We start from the raw sequence: 14,800 nt of genomic DNA, 5'->3' as shown, positions 1-14,800 counted from the left end.
TAATAAAACCCTAAAAGGACATATTAGTGCCTGCCCTTTACTTTTTCTTCTCATTCCTTTTTTTTTTCAATAGTAATCATTTCTAGATCATGTTGAGAAATTTATAATTGCTGGCTGGCCTTTAGAGCTACAGAATTTTTTTTTTAGTACAATCATTGGTCATAGGGAAACAAACACAATTATTAAATGTACAGATAGATAGCCAACGGAACTATAATTATGACTTATGAAGATAGCATTGTTTTCCCTTCATTATTTCATGTGTATTAACAATTCAGTAGTGGCTACTTGTGCAGCTAACGAGGTTTATCTTTCTTTTGACAATTTTAGTACTATATAATCTGGCTTGAGAACAAAAAGAAAAGGCCAAAAATTAAGGGGGAAACACTAAGCTAATACTCCGGGAAAAAAAACCATAACTGTTAGAAGCATAAGATTTACGGTTAAGGCGTCTGGTGATGAAATCTCTCTATCCTTAATTTGAGGTTTCTGATTCGAGTCATGAAAATAAAGAAACTCCTGATGGAGAGTGTTGATGGGCCCCACACTATGTGAATCCGAATTAATTGGAGTATCGGACTACTATTTATAGATAAGATTGTAAGTTTGAAATTTTGCAAAATTTCAGTCAACAATATTTAGCAACTTAGCATGAGGGACATCCAAGTTGTTGAGGCTCCAGAATCAAAGAAACAAAAGGTCCCCTTATGTCGGAGCATTTCGAATTTCACCTTTCAGTTTGTAAATTTTCTTCTCTTTCTTTAATCAATAAAATTCAATTAATCTGCGTAACATTTTATTGTGGACAAACATTAATTTCTTGACCTCTTGAGTGTGATTAAAAAAAAAATTTCAGGTAATATTTTCCAGCGTTTCAAATCTTTTATAAAAACATTCTAAAATTTTACCTATGTACCTGATGAACTAAAAATGGCAGCCAGTGCACATGGCATCCCGCAAACAAGGGCAGCATCCTAAGCGATATGATGTAGACAGTCTAACCTAATACACACATTAGTGGTTGCTTCCACGACCCGAATCCGTGACCTATAGGTCACATAAAGACAACTTTACCATTGCTCCAAGGCTCTCCTTGAACATGATGAACTATTCTCAAATATGAAATATTTGAGAATAACGTGAATATGAAAACAATGTTATATTGATTAGTTAAAGGATTTCATAATTGTAATTATACACATTTAATAGGACACATAACGCTATAGTTAAAAATTTAGGTTCTAATCATAAGAAAGGTTTGTAGCAAATATGATGTACTGAAGTTTAATTAGTGTCCAATGGTGTAAATAATTATAATTTTTATAAGATATTATTGGGTAATTATTCATTGTGGAAAGAGAACTTTTCACAACTTTACCCTTTGTTTTCCCGGCCTCATTTGTCTCAAAGTTCCGTCCATTAGAATAATTGTGTCTTTGTATATAATTTCATTCATTGACTAAGATGTAGTTGATTGATACAAAAATTAAATGGTATAAAAAAGATTGAGAATGTTGGCCTCAAGTCTTCAACTAAGTTATTATTAATTTTTTCGATTTTTGGATCAATGTGGATATTTTTTATATATCCCATCGAACATGTGAATGTAATAGTGTAGTGCAACATAAAAAAGATTAAGAGGGAAAACAAGAGTTTACTTTATCTTTATAGCTTTGTGATATTGATTTGTCTAGATCAAATTTTCAAAAATCTCGGCATATAAATGTGCCTTATAAGCTGCATCCTACTAGACACAACAATTTCTTCTTAAATTAAAATATTACCTTTTAATGGAATTCTCATGTACACTGAATTGCTATTTTTTTTTATTTTTATTTTATTTTATGAATAGATAATGATGTGATACTTTTTTGTGATGATCTTCATCCATCGTTTATGGCATAATGGGAACAAAGCTCGAGGGTAATGTCAAACTGACATGGGCTCCCACTAACTACCATATTGTTTCTAAAAAGCTTATATTATTAACCTAAAAGCTTGGACTACCTATGACGACTAATTTGATTCTAATAAATCGATCAAATATGAAAGGATCAAAAGCTTGAAAAGATTTTGAGAGCTGACTATTGAAGTACTAATCTTGATGAGACATATTGTCTATAACAACACTAATGTGGAAAAAACTTATTTTTTTTTTTTTTTTTTTTGTTGTAAGGAATAAACACGGACCAGTTTCTTTCTTGTCTCATGATATTGATCTTCTCTTTTGTCTTTAATGGAGACAAATCTACAAGTAAAAAAGCAAAAAATTTACATATATAGATATGTTCATATTCGATCAAGTTATCAAAAAGACGTTGAAATACTTATTTATATATCCATCTTGATTAGTACTGGCGAAAAAAGTTTCTTTAATTATCTTTAATTTTTTTTATAACATGCAGTCGTAATAAAATTCCTTTTGTCAGAAAATTATATCGTGCATGTAAGCAAAACCAAAGGATTTGTTTATACATATATATAAATTATTGAATCTCCTTGTATGAGAAAAACCTTTAGTGTAAATCAAATTGAGTGTCAGCCTAATAATTTTTGAATCCCCTTATTAGAATTTATGGCTCCTGCAACGCGATGAGTTGTGATTTTTTATTGGTACAAAAAGGTGTATATTGCTTAAAAAGATTTTAGTGTCACCGAAATCAAGCTAGGTATAGCAGAATAAAGTTGGGAAAAAAAAAGGAAAAAGAATAAATTCTAAAAAAGATATAACTAAACTGCAAAGAAAAGAAGCAGAATTTTTGTCAGCACTTTTATCACTTCTTGACTAGTTGAACTGGTTAGGGGATAATGCTAAATTCTTTTCTGCTTCTTTAGACTAGGAAGATAAGCATGAAAAGACAAAAGTAAATTAAAAGATGAGAAAATTGAAAAGAAAAATCTCACTTGAAACTTAATTTAAAAGGAAAAGAAAAAGGAAAAGGGGATTTTATTCCAACACTATACAACAAAAGGAGTTTCTAGTTAAGTTAAAAAGAGAAAGAGGCCCTTTGGGTAGGCAAGAGTTTATGTTTTTAAGAAAATTAAAGAAGATTTGTTCTACACCTTCTTCATGAAGAAACAAATTAATTAAATTCCAAAATAAGATTAGTGGTTATAATCTTAAAACCTTTAACTAATTGTATTCTGCTTTTATTGATTCTAAAGTTATTATTTCCTTTTATATTCAAATTTGAGATTCGTCCCCTCAAGCTTTTGATGTATACCTACACTTGTATGTTATATATCCCAAAAGAACAAATATTGCATGAAAATTTGATATATATATATATATATATATATGTACAACCTTACAAAATATTCAAAAGTAATATGCCCTCTTTTCCTCAGTATTTTGAACTTCTTTCCTCCAAATGAAAAAGTCACTTTAATTTGGCATAGCCGCGCCCTTACGTTATGAATCACAAACTTTAATTTTAAGCTTAGGTTCTTTCGATCATACAATCTGCCTATTGATGGCAAAGCGGATATAAAATAATTATTTATTCATATTATTAACTAAAATATGGGTTGGATAATGAACTTTTAAAATATAGGTCAAATGTGGATAAGATCCATATTATCCACTTAACCAACGGATAACCAATAAGTTTAACTTTTTATATTCGCAAAGACTCAAATTGGGGGTTACTTATGTTTGAGAGACTAGGAATTTTTTCTAAAAGTGACCATATTCAAGAAGCCATGGATAATATGGATATCCATATTATATTATCGGCCGATCAACCCATTTCTATCCGTATTAAAGATAAGTATTATCGAGTATGTTTGCATTACCCATTTTCAACCTGCTCATAGTCGATCCGACTTGCTTGCTTGTCACCCTAAAATCTTCGTATAGATAAAGAAGTGCGGAAAGAAAAGAAAAGTTAAGTCATATGCTTAAGGATGGGGTAGATAACTCTTTTCCAAAGAAAATATTTTAAGTGAAAGTTGCAAAGAAGTATTGTTTCGACGTGCATGGAATTGCATCGGTTTTCATTTTTGTTCCTTTGGTTTTCATTTTTGTCTCTTTTGCATGGCATTCTTATCCTCGAACACTTGCTTCTATTTTTACTTAACCCAGCTACTCTCCCTAGATGCATGAAAGGATCAACTTATTGGTTTGTCTATTGAAAAAATATCTACAAACATTTCTTCCTTATTTTATCTTTTATCGAGTTATGATAAGATTTCTATGACAATAATCTTGAAGCCATGCAAGAAGAGATATGCGTAATATAAAAAAAAAAAAATCTCTTGCATTTTAATTGGATTTAACTTATATATTCTGATAAAATAATTTTAATACTATTAGTGTAATATGATAACCTATTGTAGTGGCTACGTTCTGTGGTTTATTTTCTAGATAACTAGTTCCATTATGTTGAACAACTACCTACAATTATCTTTTAGGTAATATGATACTGCAAAAATTCTTTTATATGTCGTTAGTATATGGAAATTAAACTCGTATAAGATAAATCTCTTGCATTTTTAGGTCACAGCTGTAATTGAGGAAGAGGAAACATGGCTACTAAACATAGTCGAATTAAAATATATGGTGGCAAAATATGATGAAGACATAGAAAACTAATATGATCGAAGTATATGGAAGCAAATTAAAGTTCAGCATTAATATTATATAGTATTACAAAGATCAAAGAGGTGTTAATGTACATGAAATCCTACATCAAACTCTCCATATCTAATCTAAGGGACCTATTTTCTTCTTCAGTTAATCTCAGTTTAATTATACCCTCCCCGTATTTGTAGATCACTGAATTAAAAGCTACTACCACTAAAACATTAAAAAAAAAAAGGGGGAAAATTACAACAGCTGAGTTTCTAACATCACTGATCCTTTCACAAGACTTGAATCTTGAAAATGACTTGTTTATCCACTGCTTCCCAAATGCCAATATCATGAGACACCAAATTATTTTCATCTCCATTTTCCTCAGTTGCAATATTCAAATCTAATACTGAAGGAACACTTTCATCTCCATTTTCTTGATCTTTGATCTCCTTAACTTGATCATCATGACATTTCTTTAGAGGAGAACAAGCTCTAGAAACTGAACTAAAACTCTCAGAGCTGAAAATGAAAATAGCATCCTTAAATGACACTAAATCACCATCAGCAAGTGTAAAACTACCAGTTTCTATAGCTTTCTTGATACCCTTTTGACAAAAAGAATCAACTTGCTCAATATCTTCAAGTAAGAAAACTCTACTTGGATTTTCTTGAATTGATTCTACAAATCTCTCAAGATAACTCTTCCCATGTTCATTTCTTGATCTTTTGTTACTCACTTCTTCAGTTGAATCTGCTCTTGTTGATGATGAAAAGCTACTAATTCCAATGGATATAAAGCTATCTTCTGAACCAAAAACAATTTTTGCCAATTCCCTTGAAATTTTCTCTTTTCCTTCAAAATCAGCACCTAAAAAGAATAGCCAAGTTTCTTCCTTTTTGGACCTACATTCAAGAATTGTACTAACTATCTCAGGAATTATGTCTTTTTGCCATGGGACTTTCTTCTCCAATGCCTTGCAAAGGATTTTCATGTTGTCTGAATTAAGCTCATTGAATCTATCAATATTCTCCATGTATCCACTTGCTTCACTTGAGGAAGCTGAGTTAGGACTTGAATTGGGATTAGATAGAAGCTCTGGCTTGGTTTCAGCCTCATTTTCAGATGTGAAGAATTGATGTTCTTTTGGTGATTGATTTGATTCAAATATCACAGGCCAATTCAAAAGGCTCTTATGCAACTTGCTGGAGCTTTTAATGTGATGGTCATTTGAAGAGGATATTGAATTAGATGAACAAGGAGATGGTGAAGATAGTGGACTAATAAAGCCTTTCTCAAGAAAATGAGGTTGTTGTTTATGGACAGAATTGCAAATAGAGTTCCACTTCTTGCATAGATTTACCATATTCATTTCAGATTCCTGTTAAACAAGCAGAACCAAGAAAGAATTTAGTTTTTTGTTTTAAAGAGTTTAACTTCTATCCACTGACAGTATAAAAGAACTTTTAAACTATCAGGTCACCAAAAGATAACTGTAACCGTTCACTAAAAGGTGGATTAATAAGTTGGAAAATAAGATATATAAAATATACAGACAAGCAATGTATATAACTTAAATTCTTTCTTTAATAAATAACTAGTGTATATCAGAATTTTCATGCATGCTTAATTAATATTGGGATTAATGGGATATGAATAAGTACCTGATCATTGTTAGCTTGTCTGTGTTCTTCCTTATACTTTTGGAGCCAAGAAGGCAAACTTGAGCTGGAGTAAGTGGTAGTAGACTCAGTTTTAACTTGTATGCTTGAGATGGTTTTAGCTTCTCTTTTGAAATTGGCCAAACAATCAGCACAGCAAGTCAGTTGCTTCTCAACTCCAACTCTACCAAGTGACCAGCTTGAACCATCCATTGCTGCCTTGCTTCTCAAGTGACTATGCAAATCACTGAAAAAAAACAAAACAAGAAAGTGTAAAGAGAGAGAAAATAAATATCCTTTTTTGCTATCTTTATTCTTTCGGGAGGGGAGCCTTGACGTAACTGGTAGAGTTCAAGCCGTGAAAACAGCCTCTTGCAGAAATGCAAGGTAAGATTGTGTATAATAGACCTCCGGCCCTTCCCCGGACACCGCACATAACGAGAGCTTACTAGTGCACCGGCCTGCCCTTTTAAAAAAAATTCTTTTGGAAGAGATAATGCAAAAATGGTAAGTTTTGAGAAAGTACCTCTCAAGGTTGAGACTAAGAGCCAAACTTCCAACAGGAATAGTAAGAGGATAAAGATCCCAAAGTGTCTGTAAAGAAGGATGTCCACTTTTACATTTTATGTAAGTTTGAAAACTGGCAATTCCAATAATCCACAGCCTTCCATTTTCCCCTATTGCACCACTCAACAATCTACTAAGTTCCATTATCATATGCTCCACAGGAGAATAGTAGCTCATATTCCTTTGTTGTTCACCATATTTTGTCCAAAACTCAGACACCCACCTAAGATCACCTAAATACAAAACAACCCCTCTATTAATATAGTTTTTCACTAAAGTCCTTAGCTCTCTAAGTTTGATCTCAAACTCTTCTCTTGAAATATTTCTTAAAGTAAAAAGTGGGACACTTATAAACTGCACATGTTTCATGTCTCCTGAAACTTCTCCTTTATCAAACTTATCTATAACTCCTCTAACAACTCCCTCAGCTGTTGCCAAACACTCTCCAATTAGAACTACATTTTTCCTTTTCATCATTGTTTCCACAACACTCATCACATCATCATTCTTCACTTGATATCCTGATTTACTAAGTGACAAATTTAGAACACTAGCTGATGATGTTATTTGTGACATGTTGGTATTTCCTAGGACTAGTACTGGTTTTGTGGTAATTTCTTTGGAGCAAATCTCCAAACTAGAAACAGCTTGTTCTACATTATTTTTCACTTGTGGACTAGAAAAACCAGCTTCCCTCATAACTCTACTAATACTTGGATCATCAAGAATTGAAATAACAAGCTGTTCTATTTCAACTTTAAGGGCTAAAATGGGCTGTTGTTGATTCTCTATCGATCCGCGACGTTGATGAGCTTGAGCCCTTTTGAAAGCAGCAACTAAGGCATTAGAAAGAGAAGGGAGATGAGAATGAGGACCTAAAATGGGAGATGAAACTGAGGTAGGAAGTCTATTGAGTGCAACATTGAAGCAAAGTTCAAGTGCTTTGCATTGAAGTGGATGAGAATGGGATTGAAGACAAGCTCTTTTGAGAAGTCCAGAGGAAGATGAAAGCATAGCACTAGCTACATGAAGAGGAGTAACTTGTGCATGTCCTCTTCTTCTAGCTAAGTTTACAGCTTGTTTCACTATACTTGCTGATTCAGGAGTTAATGACTGTTGAAAAGTATAACCACCTGTCCTCATGCCGCTAAACTATCAATTTATGATAAATCCTCACAGTACAGAAAACTGTAATCTTTAAAACTAGTAGGGTAAGAAGTTATTAGGGTGGCAAGAAGTTATTTTTGGTTATGCCTTATGCCGCTAAACTGTCAATTTATGATGAATCCTCACGATACAGAAAACTGTAATAATGCAAACTAGTAGGGTATTCTGAAGAAGAAATCAAAGATAGAGAAGTGGAGATTTTGGATTCTTGGATTTAGAGTGGTAAGAAGAACAAGTTTTGTTTTTGGTTATGTGTGTTATGTAGTAAGGGAAGAAGTGAAGGGAATTAATAGGAGTTAAAAAGGAGGAGGCTTTGTTCTTTTCTTGTAGTTGTTGGTTTAGTATTGAGAAAGTGGAAAGCATGTGAGGCAAAGCTAAATTGTCTCTCTCTCTCTCTCTCTTCTTTTCGGCTATCATATAAAGGGATAAAGGCATCAGATGGGATAATTGGAAGTTGGACTGGTTAATATCTTTTCTAGAAAGAATTAACTAGATACTGCAATCAAAACAATTATAAGAATGATAAAGATTGATTCAAATTAATTTAGGTATACACTTTTTTTATGAAGCTGGCACGAATCCTATCGTCATAAAAGAATGTACAATTAGGAGCAACAATTTACTATCAGCTTGTTTTGGATGGATGTTACATGTTGTATTGTATTGTATCCTTATGTTATTTTGATTGTTACTTAAATTTTATTGCATATAAATTTGTCGTTACGTTACGATGAAAAGTGTCACTTTATGGAACGGTCGATTTGGTGTGGTCAAGTCGATACCTTATTTTTTCCTCTCGTCTTGTCCTTTCAAATTATTAAATATTATCTTTTACCCAACTTTTTTATATACTAATAATTCTACCTTGTACTTTACTTCTTTTTTATAATATTGTAAGTTTATTCTTCATATTGTTGATGACGAAAAACAATACAATTTATCCAAATATTATATACATTAAAACGATACATTATGATACAATACAATATTATACGATATATTACGAAACTATAATTAACACCATCCAAACAAGATGTTACCAAGTGTGATATGAGTAGTAGGTTTCTGAATCAGAACTTTGGCAAAAAGAGAAAAGGTAGGAAAAGAGAAAGGGAGAGAGAGAGCTGAAAAGAAAAATGAGGACTGCCTGTCGGTTTGAAGGAATTGGGAACTGTGTTTTTTGTGGTTCAAGCTTCCTACTTACTATGTACTCATCTCTTTCTATTAAAGACTCTCAAAGTGTAAAGAATAAAGCTTTCTTTAGATGATTAGTTGCAAAAAGTATTCTTTAAAAAGATGATGATTGGGATTTTGTATGATGTAAAATTAATTTTTTTTAAATTTTACATGGAATTTGTGAAAAGAAGATCATTATTTGCTTGACAGAAAACTTAACGAACTTCGATGAAAATCTCTTTACATCTCTCATATAATTAGAGTAACTTTACTTTTTCCCCATTATTCCATCCATTTCAATTTAGACGACACATTTTGGTTATCGAGAGTCAAACAAAGTAAAGTTTGAGCAATATTTCAAAATGTATTTTTTTATTATATAGACATGAGAAAAATTGTAATTTATAATACTTTTTGTATAGTTTTTGAATATTTAAATTTAAATATTATGTTGAATTGAATTAATACAATTAACTCAAAATTTAATTAAATTAAATCTTGATAAGCGAAATATGTTATCTAAATTGAAACAGAGGGAGTATTATATTTTTCTTCCAAATCTTTTTGGTGTATATCTTCATAAGATTTTCCAACTATGTATTTAATTGTTCTTCTTGAATAAAGTTATCATAACGGCCCAGATAAAGCCCTTAATCCCCCAAGACAAAAAAAACCGTCAAATAGAAGAAAAGGGTTCAAATATGAATACTTGTGATGACCTAAGAGGTCATCTTATGTTTTAGAATTCTGATTCCGTCTTCCGAGGCCTTCAAATCCTTTATGTTATTCCTCCTCGATTTGCGTGCGCAGTGCGGGCGTATTTTCGGAAAGCTTTTATGTTAAAAATTGATAAAAATAATAGTTTTTGCCTTTAAAAGTTGATTCAGTTGACTTCGATCAACGTTTTGAGTAAACGGACTCGGACTCGTATTTTGACAGTCCCGGTGGGTCTATATCGAAATATGGGAGCTGGGCGTATGCCTGAAATCGAATTTCGAGGTCCCTAACTCAAGATATGAATTTTTGATGAAAATTGAAAGACAGAAAATTAAATGGTTTTAAAATTTTTGTTAATGTTTGATCTTGTTGGTATCGGGCCCATATTTTGATTTTGGAGCCCGGCTCCAAAACAATATTTATACCTTATCTGTGAAATTTGGTGAGAAATAGAACAAATTTGACATGATTCGGACATCCGGTTGTGAAAATAGGAATTTCAAAGTGTTCTTAAGAATTTCATGTGATTTGGTACTAAATTCGTAGTTCTAGGTGTTATTTTGGAGATTTGATTGCACGAGTAAGTTCGTATGATGTTTTAAGACTTGTGTGCATGTTTGGTTTGGAGCCTCGAGGGCTCGGGTGAGTTTCGGATAGGCTACGGGATGTTTTGAACTTATTTGTTGCTACTGGTGTGCTGATGCTTTGTGCTTCCTGATCGCGAAGCCACTCACGCGATCGTGAAGGGGAACGGGGCTGGGGAGGAATTTACTCTTCGCGAACGTGGAGACTGGGTCGCGAACGCAGAGCAGTCTTACCCTTCGCGAACGCGGCCAGCTCGACGCGAACGCGATGGCTTAGGGACCTGGGGGAGGGGTCAGTTGTTCTTCTACGCGAACACGAAGGCCAGGGGGGAGCAGCATTTCGCGAACGCGTAGTGAGACTTGCGAACGCGTAGGCCTTTTGGCCGCTGTTTCTCGCAATGGCGACAGGCCCTTCGCGAACACGAAGAAGGCCTGTCGAGTGAATTAAAAACAGACCTGAAATGGGAATTTTTCAAAATTTCACAACTCTTTCACTAGAACTCGGCCTAGGGCGATTTTGGAAGAGGGAATTCAACACCAAATCATAGGTTTGTACTCTTTAACTCATTTCCTTCAATTTCCAACATCACCCGTTGGATTCCTAGTCTTAAATCTTGTTCTTTCATGGTAAAAATTAGGTATTTTGGGGGAATTGGGGGTTTTTTGCAAAATTGGGGATTTAGACCTCGATTTGGGGTCGAATTCCGGAACTAATTACATATTCGGTTTCGGGGGTGAATGGGTGATGGATTTTGGTCTGTACATCAAGTTTTGACCAAGCGGGCCCAGGGTCGATTTTTGACTTTTGGGGAGAAATGTTGGGAAACCTAAATTTATGTATTGAAATTGATTTTTTTAGCAATATTTGATGTTATTAAGTTAATTATGGCTAGATATGAGTGGTTTGGAGGTGGAATCTAGAGGAAAAGCGGTAATTGAGTAGTGAGTGGCCTGTAGATCGAGGTAAGTGTCATGTCTAACTTTGACTCGAGGGATTAGGAACCCTTGACTTATTTGCTATGTGAAAATCCATGTGAGTGGTGTATAGGTGAGGTGACGAGTACCTAAGTGCCACCAATTTATCTATTTTGCATGTTTCCTCCCCGTTCTTCTTATATTGCCCTTTTCCTGCCTTAACTGCTACATGCTTTACCGGTATTTCCATGCTTAATTGCTATTTGTCAGATATTGTTTTCATTGTTGAAGGTATTAGCTACCCCGTAGTTTCATTGTCTCATATTATTGGCTTAAGCTGGTTTATTAGTGTTTTATGGTATATTTTGGATTGGTTTCGCTGAGTAGTATTATTTGTGTGAAGTTTCATAATGTACAAACTTTCCATTTGCTTTGGTTTGAGGTTTAAATATTGTGAAGAGTTTTGAGTTAATTGTGAAATTTCTGTACTTATTGAGTAATTGATGATGATATGGTGGGATCGAGTAACGCGCTGCAAAAGGAGGAATAAGGGTGATATATTAAGGAGGAATAAGGATGAAATGCTATTATACGGTGGGATCGGGTTGCAGGCCGCAACAGGAGGAATAAGGGTGGATTGATAAGGAGTAGTAAGGGTGAATATTCATGTTGATATTGATATATGGTGGGATCGGGATGCGCGCCGCATCAGTTTATGTTTTTATGTATCTTTCTTCTACTGTGTAGGTTATTCTGTAGCTTTGCATTTCACTTAAGGATTGGTTATAGCTGGATACTGATAAGACATTTGAGTTCTGTATTCATTACTTGCAAGTTACTGCTTTATTTTATCCTGTCCTTCTTTCTGCTTTAATTATACACTGTATGCAGGTTATATTGTAATTGCCCTGCTGTAGCCTCGTCACTACCTCGTCGAGGTTAGGCTCGACACTTACCAGTACACGGGGTCGGTTGTACTGATACTGCGCTCTGCACTTTCTATGCAGATTTTGGAGTAGGTAGTGGCTGATCGAGAGGTCGGGTGAAGATATTTTCAGCTAGGAGACCCAAGGTAGTCCTGCTGGCGTCTGCAGGCCCTGGTGTCCCCTTCTATGCTCCTACATTTACTGTTTTTACTTCCCTTCATAAACAGTTGTATCTTCTTTCGAACAAATGTTTGTAGCAAAATCTTAGTGTGTTCGTGGATTGTGACACCGGATTCTGGCTAGTAATAACAATAGTATTGGTAATAGTATATAAACAAAGAAGCTATTTACTTACTTCCACATATATTTCTACTTGTTTTAGCTTGTTTATTTTTAATCACTGAAACGTAAAGGAAATTAGTTAATAATACTCTAACGTTGGTTTGCCTAGCAAGTGTGATGTTTGGCGCCATCACGGTCCCGATGGTGGGAATCCCGGGTCGTGACAAGTTGGTATCAGAGCACTAGGTCACCTAGGTCACATAATTCACGAACAAGCTTATTAGAGTTTGAGTGATCGGTACGGAGACATCTGTGCTTATCCCCATAGGCAACATAGTTTAGGAACAATTTCACTTCTATTCTTCTCTGTCGTGCGATTTGATCTCTCAATGCTAATTTAGCTCTCTACTCTTGATCCTTCGCAGATGGCGAGAACACGTATCGCTTCATCAACTGAGATGTAGCCAGAGCCCCCAGTGGCAGCTCCTATGAGGGGCGGAGGACGAGGCCGAGGCTGTGCTAGAGGCCGGGGCAAGGGCAGGGCTTAGCCCAGAGCTTGAGCAGCAACACCAGTAGCGGAGCCTCAAGTGGAACTTGATGATGAGGTTCCAGCCCAGACTGTTCTTGCCGGACCAGCTCAGGTTCCAAAGGGCTTCATAGCCACCCCAGTGCTTCAGGATGCTTTGGTCCGTCTAGTGAGCCTTATGGAGAGTGTTGCTCAGATCGGCACATTTCCTGTAGCCCCAACCATCTCTCGGGCTGGGGGAGGAGTTCAGACTCCTGCTACTCACACTATGGAGCAGATGGCTCCCCAGTTTCGGACTCCAGCAGCTCAGCCAGTTGGGGCAGTTCAGTCGAGTGTTGCAGCACAGACCGGTGATGGATCAGCTATGTCTTCCGAGGCCTTGATGAGATTGGACAAGTTCACCAAGCTCTTTCCAATTCATTATAGTGGAGCAGCTTTTGAGGACCCACATGATTATCTTGACCGCTGCCATGAGGTGTTGCGGAACATGGGGATAGTGGAGACCAATAGGGTCGATTTTGCTGTATTCCAGATGATAAGGTCCACCAAGAGATGGTGGAATGATTTTGTGTTGACTAGACCAGCTGGGTCGCCTGCTTTAACTTGGGGCCAGTTCTCTTAGATATTCTTAAGAACTTCCTTCCTGTTACACTGAGATAGGACTATCGCAGGCAGTTCGAGCGTCTCCAGCAAGGCAGTATGACCGTCACTCAGTACGAGACCCGTTTTATTGATTTGGACCGTCATGCTCTTCTTATACTTCCTATCGAGAGAGAGAGAGAGAGAGAGAGAGAGAGAGGAGGTTTATTGAGGGACTTGCTCAGCCTATCAGATTGTAGATGGCCAAGGAGACTGGGAGTGAGATTTCTTTCCAGGATAGACGAATTAAGATGGTTCTAGCTCAGGGAATGGTCAGGGGTCTGACAAGAGGCCGCGTCACTCCGGTGGATTCAGTAGGGCCTCATCTGGAGGTCGAGGTACTTTTGGTAGGGTCCATCCTCCCACGCTGTTTCATTCATCACTTCAGGCACCCCATGGAGCTTCAAGGAGTCGTGGTCCCTATGTACCTTCTTCGGGGCAGCCAGCTTATAGTGCACCACCGGCTCCTATCAGAGCACCTCCTTTTGAGAGTTATTATCGCGGTCAGTCGGCTCGTCTAGGTCAGTCTTAGTTTCCACAGCCACAGTATCTGGATGGATATTTCGAGTGTGGTGATTATGGGTATATTCGGAGGACCTGTCCGAGATTAGTGGGCTTTCCGCCACAGCAGCAGGGTTCTCGTGCCATGATTTCGGCATCGGGCGCGCCACCGCCCGCTCAGCTAGCTAGAGGTAGGAGTCAGGGAGCCAGAGGTAGAGGTCAGGCTGCTTGACATGGAGGTCAGGTCGTTAGAGGTGGAGGCCAAGCCGCTAGAGGTGGAGGCTTATTTTCTAGATAACTAGTTCCATTATGTTGAACAACTACCTACAATTATCTTTTAGTTAATATGATACTGCAAAAATTCTTTTATGTCGTTAGTATATGGAAACTAAACTCGTATAAGATAAATCTCTTGCATTTTTAGGTCAGAACTGTAATTCAGGAAGAGGAAACATGGCTACTAATCGTAATCGAATTAAAATATATGGTGGCAAAATAAGATGAAGACATAGAAAACATATATGATCGAAGTATATGGAAGCAAATTAAAGTTCAGCATTGATAT

At 35.9% G+C, this 14,800-nt stretch overlaps 1 protein-coding gene across 1 annotated transcript; it reads right to left on the bottom strand.

Annotated features, from left to right (window-relative positions):
• Positions 1–4,625: 4,625 nt before the first annotated feature.
• LOC109238662 (protein SMAX1-LIKE 3-like) lies at positions 4,626–8,312 on the bottom strand. The gene is made up of 3 exons (XM_019405148.1): positions 6,762–8,312; positions 6,239–6,482; positions 4,626–5,955 (listed from the first exon to the last, which is right to left on the bottom strand). Exons 1-3 carry the CDS (start codon positions 7,943–7,945, stop codon positions 4,864–4,866), a joined length of 2,520 nt encoding a protein of 839 aa, XP_019260693.1. The 5' UTR covers positions 7,946–8,312; the 3' UTR covers positions 4,626–4,863.
• Positions 8,313–14,800: the final 6,488 nt, after the last annotated feature.

The sequence above is a fragment of the Nicotiana attenuata genome, unplaced genomic scaffold (assembly GCF_001879085.1).
Source record: "Nicotiana attenuata strain UT unplaced genomic scaffold, NIATTr2, whole genome shotgun sequence".
Lineage (NCBI taxonomy): Eukaryota > Viridiplantae > Streptophyta > Magnoliopsida > Solanales > Solanaceae > Nicotiana > Nicotiana attenuata.
Note: the sequence above shows the minus strand (reverse complement) of the source record. Positions and strands in the feature narration are given on the sequence as shown.